This window comes from Lagenorhynchus albirostris, chromosome 1 (assembly GCF_949774975.1).
Source record: "Lagenorhynchus albirostris chromosome 1, mLagAlb1.1, whole genome shotgun sequence".
Lineage (NCBI taxonomy): Eukaryota > Metazoa > Chordata > Mammalia > Artiodactyla > Delphinidae > Lagenorhynchus > Lagenorhynchus albirostris.
In genome coordinates this window covers 32,665,163-32,685,200 of record NC_083095.1, presented here as the reverse complement: position 1 = coordinate 32,685,200, position 20,038 = coordinate 32,665,163, and the positions used below count along the sequence as shown (strand labels likewise).

At 49.6% G+C, this 20,038-nt stretch overlaps 2 protein-coding genes across 6 annotated transcripts in view; both read left to right on the top strand.

Moving 5' to 3' along the window:
- The window catches only part of SLC39A9 (solute carrier family 39 member 9), a 49,079-nt gene extending 44,430 nt beyond the window's left edge, over nucleotides 1-4,649 (top strand). For 3 of the 5 annotated variants that reach the window (XM_060140486.1, XM_060140466.1, XM_060140494.1), the window contains one exon: nucleotides 641-4,649. In XM_060140486.1, coding sequence (XP_059996469.1) covers nucleotides 641-871 — 231 coding nt within the window. In that variant the 3' untranslated portion in view covers nucleotides 872-4,649. The remainder of the gene's footprint in view (nucleotides 1-640) is intronic. The other 2 variants (XR_009538982.1, XM_060140478.1) reach the window with 2 other exon arrangements.
- An 11,437-nt stretch (nucleotides 4,650-16,086) lies between these two features.
- PLEKHD1 (pleckstrin homology and coiled-coil domain containing D1) overlaps nucleotides 16,087-20,038 on the top strand; it is a 29,720-nt gene continuing 25,768 nt past the window's right edge. The window contains exon 1 of the mRNA XM_060140454.1: nucleotides 16,087-16,235. Within this exon, the coding sequence (XP_059996437.1) occupies nucleotides 16,087-16,235 (149 nt within the window). The remainder of the gene's footprint in view (nucleotides 16,236-20,038) is intronic.

The following is a 20,038-nucleotide window of genomic DNA, read 5'->3' as shown; positions in this document are numbered from 1 at the left end:
ACAGTGGTTGAGAGTCCGCCTGCCGATGCAGGGGACACGGGTTCGTGCCCCGGTCCGGGAAGATCCCACATGCTGTGGAGCGGCTGGGCCCGTGAGCCATGGCCGCTGAGCCTGCGCGTCCGGAGCCTGTGCTCCGCAACGGGAGAGGCCACAACAGTGAGAGGCCTGCGTACAGCAAAAAAAAAAAAAAAAAAAAAATTGAAATGAATTGTATAAAGATTAGCTTACGAGATATTTCTAGGCTCTGTGAGGGCAAGTACTGTGTCTTGATTCCCACTGTATCTCAGGCACTGGCCTAGAGCCTGGTGCATATGGCATATTTGTTAATATTAGTAGAATAAATGAATGAATGTATGAACTTTGATATCTGCATTAATGCTGTTGATTCCATCTTAATAATATCGGCCAAACCTGTTCAACCAGACTTGAAGTTTGTTTGAAAAAGTAATTGTGTACATCACCAATAGTCTTAAACCCTTGTTTGGAAGCTTCCCATAAATAACAAGATCGTTCTGATCTCAGGATGTCCCCGGTGCCCCAGATAACACGAGTTATGAATATTGGGTATTTTTTTATTGGGACTTCTTCCTGCCTCTGGATTTTACTTAACTTAATTTTTCTTCTCTATCTTACTTCACAGAGCAGTAAAGAAGCCCTTTCAGAGGTCAATGCCACTGGAGTGGCCATGCTTTTCTCTGCTGGGACATTTCTTTATGTTGCCACGGTGCATGTCCTCCCTGAGGTAGGCGGAATGGGGCACAGCCACAAACCCGACCCCGCTGGAGGGAGAGGCCTCAGCCGCCTGGAGGTAGCAGCCCTGGTTCTGGGCTGCCTCATCCCGCTCGCTCTGTCAGTAGGACACCAGCACTGACTGTTGAGGGTCCAACCTCAGGCCATGGCCGTTTTCCATCCAGTGAGAACAGCCAGCACGTGACAGCTGCTCACTTCCTCAGTCTCTTGTCTCGCCTTGCCCATCTCCACCCGTAACCCTAAAGATTCTGGAGGGAGGTGAGATGAAAACCTGGAGTAATGGAAAGCTTTTCGAGTAGAAACAACACACTGCGAAGGATACAGACATTCCATGTGTTGTCTTTTCAAGGGCCCTTGGCATTTTGAGTTTTGTTGTTTCCCTTAACCCTATTCTCAGGGAAGATGGAATTTAGTTTTAAGGAAAAGTGGAGACCTTCATACTCATAATGAAATAATTATGAAAGTACAGTGTTCTGTAATTAAGCTAAATCTCTTTCTTAGTTTCGAGGCTCTGCCACTTTAATCCATTGATTTTTAACATGGTTCTCGCCGTGTAAGTCTGGTGCTTTAGCATCTATGCCACATCTATGCCTTGAATGAAGGTCATAATGCCCACTGTCTTAGATGCTAAAGATAAGTAGTTCATTTGGGACTAGAGTCAGGAAAAGGACGGCAAGACACATTGAAAGCTGACTTTTTACTTGAGAGAGAGATCCACTGAAGAGGGTATGTCTGGAGAGTCTTTTAAACACCTCCTTCTGCACTTGTCTCTTTAAAGAGAGCCTGCCATTCCATCAAATGGAGCAACAGAGGTGGACTAGCTTTTAAAGAGGTAACTAGTGTTTTATAAAGCATTTCTTTTCAAGTTCTCCTTTGTGTAGAGTAGCTGCCTGTACAGCACATTCTTTATAGAGGAGCCAGGTTCTAGTAGGTGGGCTTTCCTTAGGCATAGGCTTTCCTTCAGGAACAGTCAGGTCCCAAAGTATCTTTGGAAATTAAAGGGGATTCAATTATAAGTGAATTCGGATAGTTACTGACATCTTTGTAGTAACCTTTTTAAAAGTAAGATTACCAAAACCTATGTTGTCCTTTTTTTGTCTCTTTAAGTATTTATCTTAGCAGACCAGCAGTCCCTCTGGCAAAATACTTGGTGCCCCTTGGGGACTGCTAGGTCAGTGTCACATAAGCACCTGTAGCAGTGAAGAAAGTCAAGATGTATCATAAATGGGAAGTGTTGCCTGTTGATTTAAAGCTTATTAAAATCATGTCTTTTGTCTCTTCATCTTTTCCATGCTTTTCTCCTAACTTTTCCCTCCAGCCCTTCCTCGCTACAATTTGCTGCTTACTGCTGGTGGTGATGTTAATATTTGTGAGTTGAGTTCTCTTATCAGGACAACCACTTCTTGAACTGTGATGATGAAGATAGTCTCGTGTCTGTTCTTTATTCCTTTCAGTGAAGTTACCTTTGTGTCAAATGCAGCTTTATTAAGCCCTTAAAATATCACTTCCTCATATGTGAGATGACACAATCACTAATATTCTGGTAATTTAAACAATTGAGATAGTAAAAGTGTTAAGCAAACTAGGATAATTTTTCCATATTTGCCAAAATCCCTGTAAACCTTGTGTTATCAAATAAGTATATGATATATTGTTAATTTATTTTGACTTTCTGTACCATTTCACACCACATTACAGAAAGGGGGAACCAAGATTGTTTTCGTCAGGGCATTGGATTTAGGAGTTTGTAAAACATTTTATAGGACACATAAGCCAGCATGCCCAGGATATCGTTATTTCCTTCCTAGATTTGTTACTGGGTCAGCAGCTGGGGAAAAAGAGCTTGAGAGCCCTCTGCTGGCTGTAGACCAAAGTAGCATAAACAGGATCTGGTTCTGGATAGTGGCTGGCAGCCATTGTGTACGACATTAAAACCAACAGAAGGTACAGTATGAAAGTCTGCGTGACTTTCCTGATAACAACTCTGACTTAGGAGAGTCCTAGGGTTTCATCTGGTCCTTCAAAATAACACGGTTGCCTTGACTCTACCCGGAAATTTACTTAGTTAAGTAAATAGCTCATTTTAGTGTCTGGTTCGGTTTGGATAGAGGCACTTTCTATCATATTGTTGTGTGCAATGATCAGAAATTTGTTCTGCTGGCCAAAGCCTCTTTCAGCAGTGCCTTGACATCACACTTAAAAGTTTGGCTACAGTATCTTGCTGGGTAGGGCCTTGAACTCTGGCAAGGATCAGACCATCTAACTTCCAAATTTGCCTTCCCCTCTGGACCTCACATTAACAAGCAAACCTTTCACGGCCTATCAGCTCTCAAGAGCTATGGGCTTTCCCAGATTTTAAAGCTGCTGCCTCGGAACCACTTACTTCCGTCCTGGTCAGCAGGCAGAAATAGCCATACTAATCTTACAGGGCTCAATGCATCTCAAGGCAGCAAGGAACCGAGCAGCGTGGCAGAGGCCTCCTTCACGGGGGGAAGAACTTGCTCATGGTGGGCAGTGTCCCAGGAGACGTCACACTGATGGTCACTTATTGGCACATTTCAGTTCCATTTTCCTCTTGTTTAAAACTGCCTCCTTCGATGTGGATGCCTTAATGCTCTCACACATTTGAAAACCTTGGCAATACTTAAGTTGCTGCCGTGATTACAGATGGAATTATTGGCTACCAGAGAGATGCAATTGATGATGAAAAGCATGGCCCTTACTTCCTCATAACCAAAGTTAATCTGAATTGCAATTTGACTCCCTTTCCTCGGTAGGGATAGACTTTCTTCAGATCTCAAGTGCTCTCTTAAATGGCAGATTAAGTTGAAAAACACTACTGATGCATTCCCATCACTTGTTCGCCAGTGAATTGCTTGTCAGTTCCCATATCCCCAAAGTAGCGATGTTCCAGGTCTGATGGCTTTCCTGTGCATGCTATTGCCAGATTTCATTTTTTAGGCAAAGGTTCTGCACTGGAGTGTAGAGAGTTGGAAACAGTACCACCTACAGAGGCTATGTTGTTCTCTCTTCCCCTCATCACCTTTTTATTTCCCTATTCAAGACAGCCAAGTCTGTTCCTGTATTTTGAATCATTAGAAAAATGAGAGAGATGGCTGTTTTGAGTGGTCAGTTCTTTGTAGAAAGGAGAAAATGTAATTGTGTTTTTTACCAGCCTATTTCTAAGTGTCATTGCCTGGTTTTTCTCTTTTTCAAGGATTAGAACTCGGAGGACATGCCAGCCTCTCAGACACATGGTAGCTAGGTACTGAACGTGGGAACTGTATGTATGTCAACAGCACAAGCCCCCAAAGAACGTTCCTGTCTGTGGGGCCCCCTTGGGAGACTGAGAATAATGACCGGCTTCATCCAAAACTGCTGTAGGGCAAGGCGAGAACTCTCTATAGGCGTTCCACAGGGGTACCTTCCTTACATTACAAAACTTCTGCTCAATACACAATGGTCCACATAACCCCAAGAGCACTGTTGGAGATGCTATGAAATTAAAACCAGTGATGTAGCCCCTTTGTACCTGAGACATCTAGATTCACCTGAGGAGACCTGAGGGAAATGTATGACTTGCATAAAAGGGCTAGACAACCATTAGGAATTTTCTAGATATGCCCAGCCTAACACACGGAGGTTGGGTTTGATCTGTTTTCTCATAGCATCTTCTACCAAGTTGGAAGTCTCGTGGGACAACACTGCAGTTCCCCTGGTTCAGTAGCCTGAACAGTGATTTTAAATGTCCCCTTTTCTGGATCCTTTGTAAACATGAAATCATTCCATGGATGGCTGCCTTATAATTTTGTCTCTTTCCACTTTAATTGTGAACGGTTTAAAAAAATGTTTTTGCTGTTTTCTGGTTTATTTTATGATATTAAATTTTTATTAGTGCATACCTTATGTGAGTGGTTCATTACTTATCCTCTCGGCAGTTTTCTTTTTCTGTTTGATGACCAGACTGGACCCACATTCGAACATCAGAAAAGGTAATGAAAAGTTTTGAGGGACAGTGGAAAGATGTGTCTATATGTACATCCTTTAGGGAAGGAGGGAAGGAAAGGAGGAGGGGAGATTAAGCACTCAATACACCATCTGCCCCAAAAGATAGCAATTTATTGACAGTTTTTTTCCATGGCCATTGTTGTTAGCAAATATTTTTTACGAAGGTAGCCATTTAATCCCAGAAAAGAGAAGCAGGCCAATAGATCCCAGTCACAGTGGGTGCATTTCAAAGGGCACAGTTACTAATATGAGTGTGTAGACGCTATGAACAACTGACTCTGGAAATAGAGATTTCAATAGAAGTGCAATTTGTGAATTTTATAAGTGTTTTCTCCCTCTGTAGACTTTAGTACTAGATCTCATTTTTTAACTGATATACCGATAAACGCTCTGTATAGCAATGTATCATTTAAATGTATAGCTTATGTTTATTCATTAGATTTCATTATCACTGGTCTACTTTGTGCTGACTTTCTATATGTATCACGTGTGCTACAGCTGGTTACAAAGATTGTGCCCAGAGTGTTACATGTTGCCTGAAAACCTTTCCTCATAAATAAGAAAATAGGCCAAAAGGACATGGTATTTATGATTCCTGCCATCTCTGATGGAAGCTTTCAGCTGAAGTGCCTCATCCCTCTTTTGCCTTAAGCGGTGGTTGTGAAATCTTCAGAAGCCAGCATTACTAAGTAACAGCCCTTTCATCCTACTGCCCTGAGATCCAAATGTACATAGATGTATGTGTATACATATACATATTTACACATGTGTCTATATACAGTTTTAGCCAAAATAGCCAGCAATCCTTATTCTGTTTAATTTCTAATTCTTACAAGCTAGAGCTGCATCCTGCAGTGTAGTTTTTAGGAAATGAGCCTGCTTTGTGTCCCACTCTGGTTGCCCCGTGTCGAGAACATCCCTCCTCCAGCTCCCTCACCTCCTCCAGGTCTTGGTCCAGAGTCTCCTTCAATTAGGCCTCCTGTGACCACTGTATTTAAAACTGTAATCTGCTCACCCCCGCCCCAGTGTTCTTTACCCTGCTATTTCTTTTCTTTTTTTTTTTTTTTTGCGCTACGCAGGCCTCTCACTGTTGCAGCCTCTCCCGCAGGCTCCGGACGCGCAGGCTCAGCGGCCATGGCTTATGGGCCCAGCCGCCGGGGCATGAACCCGCTTCCCCTGCATCGGCAGGCGGACTCTCAACCACTGCACCACCAGGAAAGCCCATACCCTATTTCTTTTTCTGTAGCACTGATCACCTTTTAATCTGCTTTATAATATATGTCTTTGTTTTGTCCCTCTTCCCTGCTGAAATATAAGCTCCAGGGAGCTAGGTTCTCAAAAAATATGTTGTTAAATGAATTGGTCTGCCCTGAGGGGGCACTTTTTTCGTGATCTGTGCTCTCCTCTCCTTTTACCCCACCAGCTTCTGCCCTGATTCATGGCAGAATCAGCTGCTGGCCTTATGTGTAGCTCCGCCTTTGTCTCACACTGAAGCCAGGGCTGCTTGGGAGTTAGCAAAGGGGCGGGGAGTCAGGGCAGGAGACTGAGCATATAGGTGGGCAATTAACTGGGTTCAGGTTACTAATCCAGTACTAACTAATGTTAGTAAGGTACTATGTGACTGATTTAGGGATCAGAAAACCTGGTTCTCCTTTCTGGCTTAGCTACTGATTTCTGTTGCAATGATAGCCATTGCCCATTTCTGTAAATTTTGGATAAGGACGTGAGTGAAAGCATGTGTCCCAATCTGGTTGCCTCATTCATAAAGGGATCTTGACAAATTCTAGAGCCGTCAGAGGAGGGAGCCCAGTGGAGAGGGGATGGGAAGCCAGGGCCTTGGAGGTGGTGTAGAAGGGACTGGATTGTTTACTTATGTCTGGAATGCTCTTGGGGACAGAATTTGATAACCATCACCAGATACTTCAAGGGCTGTCAGGTGCAGGAGGGTATAGATACCATATTCTCCAGTGGGTGGAACAGGAAGTAGACTGAGCCCCCCACCTCTCCTCCACTAACCCACCTCTTCATTCAGCAGGGTTAACAGCCCTTCCTATGGACCAGGCACTCCTCAGAGCTGAGTGTACAGAAGGCAATAAGGGTCAGTTCCAGTCCTTAAAGAGCTCATGCTTCAGTGAGGCATTCGAACAAGGAAACAGTTGGCAATGCTGGGAGCCAAGGCAATGCTGGGCGCTCAGAGAACACCTGGGGGCAAGGAACCCAGGGTAGGCTTCAGGGAGAACATCAGAGGGAGATAGCACCTGCGCTGAACTCAAAGGCTGAGCAGAATGAGCTAGTGAAGGTGGGAAAGAGAGGACCCATGAGGGCAGAGGCCTGGTGGCACAAGAAGATGGACTCCGCCTAGGAGGTGCCACGGCTGGAGGACAGGGGAGGTGAGAGCTGGTGTGCGAGACATGCTGGCTCCCTAGGTGACTTCGAAGCTTCCAGATTTGAAATCCTACAGGTAATTGGGCCCAGCCAGTGTCTTTGTAATTCCTGCTTCAACTGCCACTCCCGGGTGCAGTCCGGCTGGCCTCAGCTCCTGTCACAACACGATGACTTGTGGAGGTAGAAGCCTGCACTCTGGTGGCTCTGCTGGTACCTCAAGGTGGGGCTTGGTGACTTTCCCTCCCTCATCCCTGCTTGCCTTCCCCACTTCCTGGCTGGGGCCCAAGGACTCCCTCCTTCCACTTCTGAACGTTGGTGTTAGTTATATTCAGAGGACCTGACCCGGCCTGGGAGGGGTGCCCCATCTTCCTTCTCTCTTCGCTTCTCCCTCCCCAACTCTCTGGTTTACTTAAGGGGACTTGTCCTGGATCGGGAAGTGTCCTGCCTACCATCTTCCTTTGTTACCACTGTCTCACCAGAGCCTCCACCCTCCACCTCTTGTTTCCTCCCCCGCTCCAGCCCCTGTGTGAAATGAGTCTTCCCCTGCGCTGACGGTGGGGTGGGACTGGGAATGTGAGGAGAACCTGTGTTACCTTCTCCTCTTCTGTCTCTGCCCTTCCCCTGCTCAGTACTTTGAGAAATCAGAAAAGAACATGCTATTGGACCTAGAAGAAAGAGTCCAAGGATGACGTGATGCTGAGAGTTGGAAGGGCCCCTTTTGATATATGAAGGGGCCCTTCATATATCAAATATCATATATGATATATATGAAGTCACAAACGTTTCAAAGTAACTTGCCCAAGGTCTTTTCACTGAGTCAAGATGGAGCTACCACTGGTACCCAAGCCCCTGGCACCTGGTCCCATGAACTGCTGGCTCTGTTCTAGAGGAGGAACCAGCATCCTGGCTCTCCCTCAGACGTTCTGGGAGTGTGTGAGATTGAGACAACAAATGGCTATGGGCTTTTTGGTCAGATTGAACACCGCCCCCCGTCCCCTAATAAAATATTATATTCAATACTTGTTCTTAGAAGCCAAATTAATGTTTACATTTGAGTCCACACATCACCCACGAGGGGGAGCCCTTTGTACCTTCAGTGTTTCTGAGCAGCGTGCTGTCCTCAGCAATGCCGTTGGGTACCAAGAGCCCGCGTCAGTGCAGTGAAAAGGCTGGCAGGGCAGGAGATCCTTGGCCACCCCCAGAAATACATCACATTGGCAACCCTGAGTGTGAGCAGGTGTTTGGCAGAGAGGGTAGAAGCCTAGCAAGAGGCTGACCCTGCTGATGAGAACAGAGCTGTCTAGTTTGGTGCAATGGCCTCTCGGTCTCAAGACGTTTAGAATGGGGGTTTGCCCGGGGCCCACACGTGCGCTCCTTTGATCCCCCATCCCCTTCGTCCTTCGGCTGCTGGCTTTGACCTTACCCGTGGTGCCATTTACCCCCCTCCCTTCCCCCTCGGGTTCCCCTGTGGGCAGCCAAGCCCTGCCCCTTAGTATAGGCGTCTGAGACCTACCCTTGGTCATAGGAAATGCAGTCAAAGTGGAATACAATTCGATAAAAAGAGGTAAGTGTTTCAATCCTCAGAAGGGGTGGCATCAGAAAGGGCTTCACAAAAGAAGAGTCATTTGAGCTGAATCTTGAAGTAGGATTTGGGGAAGTTAAGAAAGACATTCTAGACTCTAGAGAGAACAAGTGAAAAGAAGATGTGAAAGCGCGTGGTAGCTCCTCAGAATATTAGAACCGGTGTGGCTGGAGCAGAGAATGTGGGACAAGGTGACAAGGGGTGACCGTGACAATAAGTTGGGACCAGATTGTGGAGAGTATTAGTCAAAGGTCAGGAGCTGGCAGCTGAAGTTGAAGGAATGGAGACCCATTCCAGGGCTTTAAACAGGAGGCTCATATGATCACCTTTGAGTCTTGAGAAGATCATGTGAGTGAGGGTGACAAGCTGAGATTCCTTCGGGGATCCTGCTGTAGGTGGGGAGTCATTTGAAAAGGCTTTTCAGGGGTACAAGTGGAAGAGGACTGACTACATGAAGCAAGCTGGGAAGCCCAGAGAAGTCCAATGATTGTTCTCAGTTCACACAGCTAATGGCAGAACCTGGAATTAAACCCACTTTAACGCTAAAAGCAGGCGACAAGCCTGCCATCTAAAGATTGTTTCATGGCCATTCTCAGCCACCCCACAGATTCTGTTTTGTAGATGAGGGTCAGCTGAGGGCCTGAGAAGTCAGTCTCCACTCAGGTGGCAAATTGAAACAAGAAACTCGCGTCTGAACGGGCCAAGTGAAGACAAATCAGTTCACTAAGCATTTGCTGAGCGCCTACTACATGCCCTGGACCCTCTCTTCAAGGAGCTCACAGTCTGGAAGGGACATACACAGAAAAACTCCAAACAAGGCAGACAGACACGTGCTAGGATGGAAGGATGGGCAAAGGTCCCCAGGAACCAAGAGGAGAGTGTAGTTTCAGCTGAATTGGTTCCATACCCTGTGGAATCCCGGACAGGAGCCTGAATGATGGAATTAGCGTTGGAGGAGGAAAAGAGCTTCTATGGAAGAGATTTGATACTATAGCAAGGCCTGGCCTGGAGCCCAGATCTTTTCTGTTTCTTCTGCTTCTTGGCCCTATAGGCATACTTGGGCTGGGCCGAGCCATCAGACCGACATGGGCACCGGGACAGCTCAAGGAACCTGCAGTAGAAGTGTTCCTGGGTCCTTCACTTGGCATCAGCCTGGCTTGCTTGCCTGAGGGTGGGGTCAGGGTCAGAGAGGGCTGAGGGCTGAGGAGATGGCACTATGGGAAGAGCTACTTCTGTCCAAGTTGCTGGGAGCTTTTGAGGCCCAATCAGGATGTGACTCCAGGAAGACCCTTGTCACTGTTCCCTGTCTGAGAATGTCTTCCTGCCCATCCCTGGCCGGAGTGCGTTAAGTAAGACTCTGTGTCTGGCTTGCTCTGGCTGAAGTGTAAGATCAGAGAGCTGGATCCCTGTCAGTACTCACACATTTAACTACCATGGGCTGGTCATATCCAACAGCCATGCTAATACCTGTTTCATGGAACAATGGTGACCATCACATGAGCCTGCAGATCATGGATAAAAGCAACATCATGAAAATGTATGTTTTTCACAGTAAAGAAAACAATCAACAAAATGGAAAAAAAAAACAAAAACTATGGAATGGGAGAAATGAGTTGCAAACAATTTATCTGATAAAGGGTTAACATCCAAAATATGTAAGGAACTCATACAATTCAATAGCAAAAAAGCAACCTGATTAAAAAGTGGGCAAGGGCTTCCCCGGTGGCGCAGTGGTTGAGTCCGCCTGCCGATGCAGGGGACACGGGTTCGTGCCCCAGTCTGGGAAGATCCCACATGCCGCAGAGCGGCTGGGCCCGTGAGCCATGGCCACTGAGCCTGCACGTCCAGAGCCTGTGCTCTGCAACAGGAGAGGCCACAACAGTGAGAGGCCCGCATACCACAAATTAAAAAAAAAAAAAAAATGGGCAAGGGACCTGAATAGACATATTTCTAAAGAAGAAATACAAATGGCCAACAGGTACATGAAAAGGTGTTCAGCATCACTAATCATCAGGGAAACGCAAATCAAAACCACAATGAGGGCTTCCCTGGTGGCGCAGTGGTTGAGAGTCCACCTGCCGATGCAGGGGATGTGGGTTCGTGCCCCAGTCCGGGAGGATCCCACATGCCGTGGAGTGGGTGGGCCTGTGAGCCATGGCCGCTGAGCCTGTGCGTCCGGAGACTGTGCTCCGCAACGGGAGAGGCCACAACAGTGAGAGGTCCGCGTACCGCAAAAAAAAAACACCAAAAAACCCCCCAAAAAACACCACAATGAGATAGCACTTCACACCTGTTAGGATGGCTATTCTCATTAAGACAAGAGATGAGTATTTGTGAGGATGTAGAGAAAAGGGAACCCTTGTACACTGTTGGTGGGAATGTAAATTGGTACAGTCACTATGGAATACAGAATGGAGGTTCCTCAAAAAATTAAAAATAGAACTACCATATGATCCAGCAATTCCACTTCTGGAATATATATCCAAAGGAAATGAAATCAGTGTATTAAAGAGCTATCTGCATTCCCATGTTCATTGCAGCATTATTTACAATAGCCAAGATATGGAAACAACTGCAAGTGTCTGTTGATGGCTGAATGGAGAAAGAACATTTCACACACACACACACACACACACACACACACACACACACACACACTGGAATATTATTTTACCATAAAAAAGAAGGAAATTCTGCCATTTGCAGCAACGTGGATGAACCTGGAGGACATCATGCTAAGTGAAATAAGTCAGACACAGAAAGACAAATACTGTATGATTTCACTTATCTGTGGAATCTAAAAAAGTCAAATTCATAGAACCAGACAGTAGAACAGTGGTTGCCAGGGGCTGGAAGGTGGGAGAAATGGGGAGATGTTGGTCAAAGGGTAAAACTTTCAGTTATAAGATGAATAAGTCCTGGAGATATAATGTACACTTAATAATACTGTATTGTATACTTGAAATTTGCCAACAGAGTAGATCTTTTTTTAAAAATTTATTTTATTGATGTATAGTTGATTTACAATGTTGTGTTAATTTCTGCTGTACAGCAAAGTGATTCAGTTATACATATATGTACATTCTTTTGCATATTCTTTTCCATTATGGTTTATCACAGGATATTGAATATAGTTCCCTGTGCTATACAGTAGGACCTTGTTGTTTACACACCTACATATAATAGTTTGAATCTGCTAATCCCAAACTCCCATTCCATCCGTCTCTCATCCCCCTGCCCCCTTGGCAACGATAAGTCTGTTCTCTATGTCTGTGAGTCTGTTTCCAATAGAGTAGATCTTAAATGTTCTCACCACACACACACAAAAACAGTAACTCTGTGAGGTGATGGATGTATTAACTAACTTGATTGTGGTAAGCATTTCCCAATGCATATGTATATTAAACTATCATACTGTACATCTTTAAAAAATCATATTGTATACTAAATATATACAATTTTTATTTGTCAATCATATCTCAGGAAAGCTGGCGAGAAAATAAAAACTATCAGAAAATGTGTGCTCATTATTAGGAGTCTATCCCTGAACACAGCTGAGAGGCTGGAATTTTACAGTGTAAGGAGTTTTCAATTCTGCGGGAACTCAGAGGCTTAGGTGAGTTGGCAATTGAGAGAAATTACTAGAAAAAAGGGGAGAGACTGAAAGAAAGGTCCAGCACTTTCCCAGACTGCCCCTCACTCGGCAGTGTGCTGCGGTGTGACAGGTATGGGCTTAGGATTCAGACCAAATCAAGTCTCTCCATCCTGCCTTTCCCTCATTCAACACGTATCTGAGGGTCTGTCACGTTCCAGGAAATGACTCGCTGGGTGACCTTAGGGAGATAACTTATTTATTTATTTATTTATTTATTTATTTGCGGTACACGGACCTCTCACTGTTGTGACCTCTCCCGTTGTGGAGCACAGGCTCCAGACACGCAGGCTCAGCGGCCATGGCTCACGGGCCCAGCCGCTCCACGGCATGTGGGATCTTCCCGGACCGGGGCACGAACCCGTGTCCCCTGCGTCAGCAGGCGGACTCTCAACCATTGCTCCACCAGGGAAGCCCTAGACAACTTTTTTGAACTTCATTTTTTTCATCAGGAAAACTAAAAGTAACACACACCTCATCGGGGCTGTTTCAAAAATGAAATGAAATAGATAAGATGTAAATCATATATTCAGAACATCATCTCTGTATTTGAGCCTGTAGAGCACTAGGTCCCTGAATTTCCACCCCGACTTGCTTCCCGATAAGACTGGGCAGCCCTGGCCCACACTTGGGCCGGGGCAGTGGATTGGCACCCAGCTTGTTTTGTCTCATGCAGAAGCATCTGCCAGGCATTCAGCACTGCCACCAGCTGGAGCACAGAGTGGAAGCAGAAACGGCGTCTCCCAAGGCTGACTTAGCATGATCTGGACTGGTTAGTTGAGGGAAGCAGAAGCCACTCAAGTACCTAGTGGACCATCAAACTCATGCTGTTTGTCTCAGGGCAGTGTTTCCACCTCTCCTTAACTACCAGTAGCTAAGGTCTCTTCAGATGTCCTGTCTGCAGAGGGAATGGGCAAAGATTGCTTTCTCTTTGCTGCTGAAGGAACTTGTGCTCTATTTCTTCCACAGAAGAAACAGAATGAAGATGGTTCTTTCCCAGGAACCATCTGGGCTCACTCAGCCCTTCTCCTTGGGAAGGACTCCCTTAAAAATGATTCCAGGCATCCTGCCTTTCTCCCACCTATGGCTCATCCCCAGTCCTTCATCACAAGCAGCTAAAACTGGTACTGACCTGATTAAGCAGAAGAGGAATTAATTTATTAAAAGGACATTGGCAGGGCTAAGGAACCAGGGGCTGACCTGGGGTGAAGCTTCCAGGAATGCTATCCAGAACCATGCGGCAGAAGCAGCCTGACGGGGAGGCTGTTGATGCTGCCACGTGTGTGCTGCCAGGAGCCCACCTGCCTGTGACTGTCCGTGTGGCCAGTCAAATGCTGCTGGCTGCGTTGGGCACGCAACCTTACCGCCACAGCTGACCCCCAAAGCAAGTCAGATGCCTCCGGTACTTACCCTTGAGAAACTGGTGGCGGTGCGTTCTCTTCCCTCATGCTTGTCCCCTGCAACTTAGTCCTGTCCTGTTGCCCCAACCAGTGAACTCCACACCACAAGCTTGTGACCCAAGTTTTCTAGCTTCCATCTGGAAAAAAACAAAACTCCTAAAGTGGCAAGTTTTCCAAGCATGAAAACATGTCAAAAATAACCTCCCAAAGTGTGAAGTGTCCACTTTGTATGCTCTCCATGGGCTCTCATCATCTTCCTAGTCCTGTCTCTTCCCGCCTGGTGGACTCAGGCCCTGGACCCTGTGTTAAAGCTGTGCCTGAGATGTTCTGCAGGGAAACATGAGCCCCGAGGGGCACAAGGGAATTCAGATGGGCCCCTTTGGACAGTGAGAAACAAGAGGGTGTTGCCTGGGCTTGGGAACCCAAGACTTGGTTAGGGGAAGGGTGCCAGGGTGCGGAAGCCCTTTATTAAGCCCCTTCTTAACTAGACTCATAACGTGTTAGGCCTGGGAAGGCCTCGGAGGAGCATCTAGTGAGGATCACAAATTCAAATGCCTGCAACGAGAAGCCAGGCAGGTAATAATGAGTGAAGCAGGCTTAGCAAAGGACTCCAGGGGATGGCTGCTCTGTAGAGAATGCCATTTTAGACATTAAAATTTTCAACTTTTAAAAAGGCGTGCCAATGTTGATAAGAGTCTGAAAGTGCTTTGCCTGGGTCGGAGTGAGGATGGGAAGTTGGCCAGCAGGAGCATAAGGGAACTTTCTGGGGCGATGGAAATGTTCTGCATCTTGCTTTGGGTGCTGGTGGCTTGGTGTATACATTCATCAAATTAACTTCATCAAATAAATACCTGAGATCTGTGCGTTTTGTCATATTTTAATTATACCTCAAGTTTTTACTTTTGCTTGGGCAAATTAATAACGTCTATCTATAAAGTGATTTGGCACTCAGGCTACCTATTTGCAAACTTCTGCTCCAATCTGACGTCTTTATCTTACAGCTGCGGCATCAGAGCCCCTGAGGGGGTAAGTGGTTTTCCCAAGTGCCGGAAGAATCCTGACTGTCCAGAGATGGCCTGCAACTCCGCGGCCAAGAGTAGGATGACTGCCGCGTGGTCCAGCCGGCTGCCTCTCCGAGCAGACTCACTTCCCTGCCTTTGGAGCGGTGCCTGCACGCAGCGACGCTAACAGAGCCACTCCGCGGGCGGTCCCCAGAGGCAGGACAGACGTCTGCACCCGCCGGAAAGTGAGCCGGTCATCTAGAGGCGCCGAGAGGAGCGGAAGTGGATGGAGCGCCAGGCCCCAGGGAGCACGGGCCAGGCGTGCAGATAAATCACGGACAGTAGCTGCACTGACCGTTCGGGATCGGCACTGAGTGCCAAATGCCGACGCAGGCAGCCAAGTTCTGGGAAAAGAAATCCGATCCGGGCGCGGCAGCGGTGGTACAAAGTGAGACCCAACAGAGCAGGCGGGGAGGGGCTGACAGCCCCGATGGAGCCTCCTCTCGGGGCGGGCGCTCGGGCACTGGCTGAAGTCTTACCTGGTCCCCGCCCTGCCTGAGAAGGTACAGGCGTCTCCGCTCTACAGGAGAGAAAACTGAGGCTCACCGCAGCTTCACGGAGTCATGTAAGGACTGAGGTGGGATTCCAAGCCCGGTCATCTGCTCTCCCCCACCCAGAGCGAGTAGGGATCTGCAGCAGTGACTCCAAGCCCGTCACAGAGCAGACGTGTTCCCGGTTTCGATGTGGGCGCTGCCACCGAGAGGAAACCCGGGGGAGAAATGGGTACGCGGGGTGGGGGTGGGGAAGTGCTGGGGCCTAGTCTCGGGGCCGCGCGACCCGCCGGGACCTTCCGGACGCACGGAGCCCGGCCCTACCGCCGGCGCCCGCACTGATTGGCGCTCGCGGCCGGCCTCCAGCCAGCTCACCTGCCCCGCCCAGCCAATCGGGGCCACCAGAATTGGGGCTGTCTCAGGGAGGGGGGTGGGCGATGCTGCTGGCTGGAGGCTGAGCCTCCCTCCCCGCCGAGTTCCCGCCTGGCCCAGCGCAGCCCCGAGCCCTAGCCGCAGGCTGCGTGCCCCTCGCCAGTTGCCGCGGCGCTCCGGGCTCCGCGCGCTTTAACGCAGCAGCTCTCGGTCGGAGCCGCCTCGCGTCTCCGCCGGCTGCGACGCGCCCCGACGGCGCCCGGAGGCGCCTGCCGACGCCGACGCCCCGCAGCCTCCCGCCGCGCCCGCCCTCGCCCGGAGCCCCGCATCCGTGCCGGCCCCGGGGAGCGGGTGGGCCCGGCTGGGGCAGCCCCGCTGAAGCAGGATGTTCACGTCCAAATCCAACTCGGTGTCGCCCTCGCCGTCTCTGGAGCAGGCTGACTCGGACGCGCTGGACATCAGCACCAAAGTGCAGCTCTATGGTGTGCTGTGGAAGCGGCCCTTCGGGAGGCCGTCGGCCAAGTGGTCCCGACGGTGAGTGCCCCTGCCGCGCCCGGTGAGGACCGCCGGGGGAGGGAGCCAGGGCCGAAGGACCCCCTACCAAACCCTTCATTACCGTCCTACCTCTGCCCTCCTTTGTGACCTTGGCCTCGGCCCATTTCACTCTACGCTGGCTCCTCCTGGAAGATGTGGATCCTAGCCTGGGCTGGGTCATCTCCGCCCGAGGCTGGTCGAGCTGGGGTGGGACCGCTGAGTTCTCTGCAGAATGGATTTAAGTCGGGTTGGGGAGAGTGGGTGTGGGCTGAAGAGATCGTGGCCGTGGTAGGAGCCCAGCTGGGTCAGATTGGGCCATACTCTGCTGAGGAGGAAGAAGCCCTGTCTCCAGCCAAAGATAGCCTCCTGGGGGCCCCACTGGGTTCCATCATCTTCACAACTCCCCTGCTCCAGGCTTCTAGAAGTGCACTTAAGGTGGGACATGGGTGTCCTACGTCCCACCCCCCACTTCCGCCTACCCCCAACTGGTACATACACTGAGAGAGCTTCTGAAAGGCACCGGCCAGGAGAAGGGCCTAGAAGGCTCTGTGCCCACCCCTGGAGGAGTGATGCTAGGAGCCCCTCCAACTGTCCCTTGAAATGCATATATTTCAAGGGAGATGGGGCAGAGACTGAGGAAAGTGGGGGAAAGGATGGACTGGTCCTGTTAGAAGGATGGATCCCTTGGAAGGAGTGGTTGGGAAGGTCAGAGCAGCCTGGGTCTTTCAGCATCAGCTTCCTGGTCCCAACTCAGAGGCCACACTCCCCAGACATCAGTAGCTACTTTCCACTCATAAATGAGCCTGGAAGGTATTGGAGGAAGGGGGAGTTCACAGCCCTGAATTTGCAGGAAGCTCCCAATGCTGGTTTCAGGAGCAATGGGACACCTTCTGGACAAGCCCATCTCAGTTCTGAGGTTTTCTATGGAATGGCCTAGTGAACTCAGACCCTGATTGGCCCCTCCCTGGAGGCATGATCCTGCCCAGGAAACTAGAATTGTGTCTAGATGCCCCTTCCCAACCCACACTATGAGTCTGCCCCTGAGCAGGGGGGGCTTCATATGTTCCCAGGAACACAGTTCACGGAGACACGGTAGTGGTTGGTTCTGATGTTCTGTTTTGATGAATAATTTAATATGTCTGCAAGACCACAGAACAAACGGAGCTGTAGATGGTGTTTCACATACCTGGTTTCGCATACTTTTGTTAGTTCTGCTGGATTTCACTCTAGGGTTTAATGGGATGTAGGCTCCTTGAGTTCCTCCAAAGTTCAGCTTATCTCTGATCCCCTGAATGGAGGCCTGGGGCAGCATGGAGAGCATCTTGTGAGGGGTTTCCAGGGCTATGCTGTCTGAGCTGCAGTTCCCGAGCGCCAGGAGCAAGCTTGTCTCTACCAGGGCGCCCGAGTGGTGGTGGGAAGGCTGCTTATAACTTTAAGAACCATTAGCAGAGTGGCCCATCACCACTTCTACCTCAGCTGCTCCAGGCAGCCCACACTCCTCCACTGGGTCTGGCTGCTGTCCTTGGTATTACCTCCGGACATCCAAGATGTCTCTTTCCAGGCATTTTCACCTGATTGCATCCCTAGTAAATGCTAGGGGTCTGCAACCCTCAGGTGTGGGGACCTGGCCCCCTGCAGCTACAGTTGATTCCAGGGCTGGGAGGTGTTGGGGACAAAAGCTCCAGCTAAAAGCACAGTGATGGAGCCAAGGGGGCCTTGGAGAGCTGTAGTGCCCCCACCCCAAGGAGCTCCACCAGTAACCCCTACAGCCACTCAGAAACCGTCCAATCCAAGTCAGAGCAGTGTACATGCCCTGCAAAGTCAAGCCCTCCAGCCCCCTTCCAAGGACACTGTCACTTCTGTTCCCTTCCTTTGGGGGAATTCTGGAGTTGCCACTGTGAAAAGACTCCCCCTGCCCACTCTAGGCCTCTGTCCACGTTCACAGTTCTGGGAACACACCAGACACACACACACACACACACACACACACACACACACACACACACACACGATTTAGCCTTGGATCAGCAACAGCCAGCCAGAGAGGGTCTGGGATGCGGGAGGCATGATGCTAAGCGTAGCTCCCTTTCAACGCCCAGCAGGGGCCCCTGGGTCCCAGTTCCCCATCTGCGAAGTGCAGTCTGTGGACTCCAGCTAATTAGCAGCTGCAGGAAGGCCTGGGAAGGGGCCGCTCAGGCCCGCCACTGCAGAGCCTTGCCATTAGGGCGATCGATGCCCTGGGAGGGGGACAGCTAAGAGGAGGGGCCCTGGAAAGGCGCCCAAGCCACATAAATAACGAACGGGCAGGATGGCGGCGGCTGCGGCCAGCTGGGTTCTGTAAAACCTCTTCCGCTCAGGGTGTGTTTCGGGGCTGTGCCTCCAGCTCCTGGTGCCCCAGCAGTCCTGCCCTTCCCGGGGCGGGAAGGTGCCTTTGAGCTGAAGGGTCAGCTAGTTTTCCATGAACAACGAAAAGAGAAAGGAATCAAAAACATTCCTTAGCAGAGGTAAGAGGATCTGGAAGAGGTGTCTAGAGGGCAAGGCGGATGACTCTGTCCTCCCCCTAACCTGTGAGCAGTGGAGATGCGGGTGCTCAGAGACAAGGAGGAAGGGAGTAGAGCATCTCTGCCTTGGCTGGTGTCAGCCCCGTGGTAGGGCTGGTCCAGCAGACAGGCCAGCTCTCTCTCAGGGCTTCATACTTTCCCCAGCATTCCAGTCCCTCTCCCAAATCCCTCCCAACACCTCCCAAGGCTGGAGCCCCTGATGAGGCGGGCCCAGCCCATTCCTTCCTGCAGCAGGAGCGTCCACACTCCCGTCCCTCCTCCCCCAGCCCCCCAGGTGTAAGGTGACTAGTGGGCCCTGAGCCTAGCCCAGCAGCAGCTCACTCTTGGGGAACATCGGTGGGTCCTGCCTCAGGGAGCTGAGACTCACGGTGTCCACGAGGTGCCGGGGAAACCATGGAGACAGTGGCTTGATTTCCCAAATCTCAGGCCACAACCTGCGCAGGTGTGGAGAGGTGATCTGCGCAGTTAGTGGTCATCATACCAAAAAGACTCGGGGAAACTTTCTTCACACAGAGATTTGGGTCCGGGAGTTTCATCTTTGGCTCTGAGCGCCGCTTCCTAAAGGTGACACTGCGGTACTGAGCTGTCCCAAAGGGCTGAGGGGAAGAGCTAGCATATCACCTCCATGCGCTAGGCTCTGCCTCACGCTAGTGACACTGGGATTTGGTCTCACTTTCTGGCTTATGTAGCGTTTCTCACAGCTGACTGGGAGGTGTCCCCCCAGCACAGCTGCAGCATTTCTGCTTGTTCTGTCCCAGCTGGAGGGTGCCCGCAGGCCCCTCTTTTTCTAATCAACTTGTGTTCTCCAAACTTCTTTTAGAAGGACAGCATTTGGTGGTAGGCAGTGGCTAGGTGGCAGCGCAGGGATCTCCCCAGATCCCTCTGTCCATCGCACCCTGCCCCTTCTGAGGTGGTGGTATCGAGGTTACACGGAGTCCTTAGCTTAAGGAGATGGGTACGCTCTCCGGATCGCAGCACAGCTGTAAGATGAAATTAACACCCATTATTTCAGGCTTCACTGCGGTCCTGTGCTGATTCGCCTGCACCAAAGTTAAAGGAGTTGGTTGTGCCGACAAGACACACTTCTTCCTCTCCCCGCCCTCCCAGGGAGCTGGCAGTGGAGGCTGTTGATGGCCTCTTTGAAAATGGGGGCCAGAACCCTTTCAGGCAATTCAACTTCCTTATGTCCAAGACTTGGAAATATAAAGCCATTTCTTTTGAGAGCAGCTGTGGCCGTTGGTG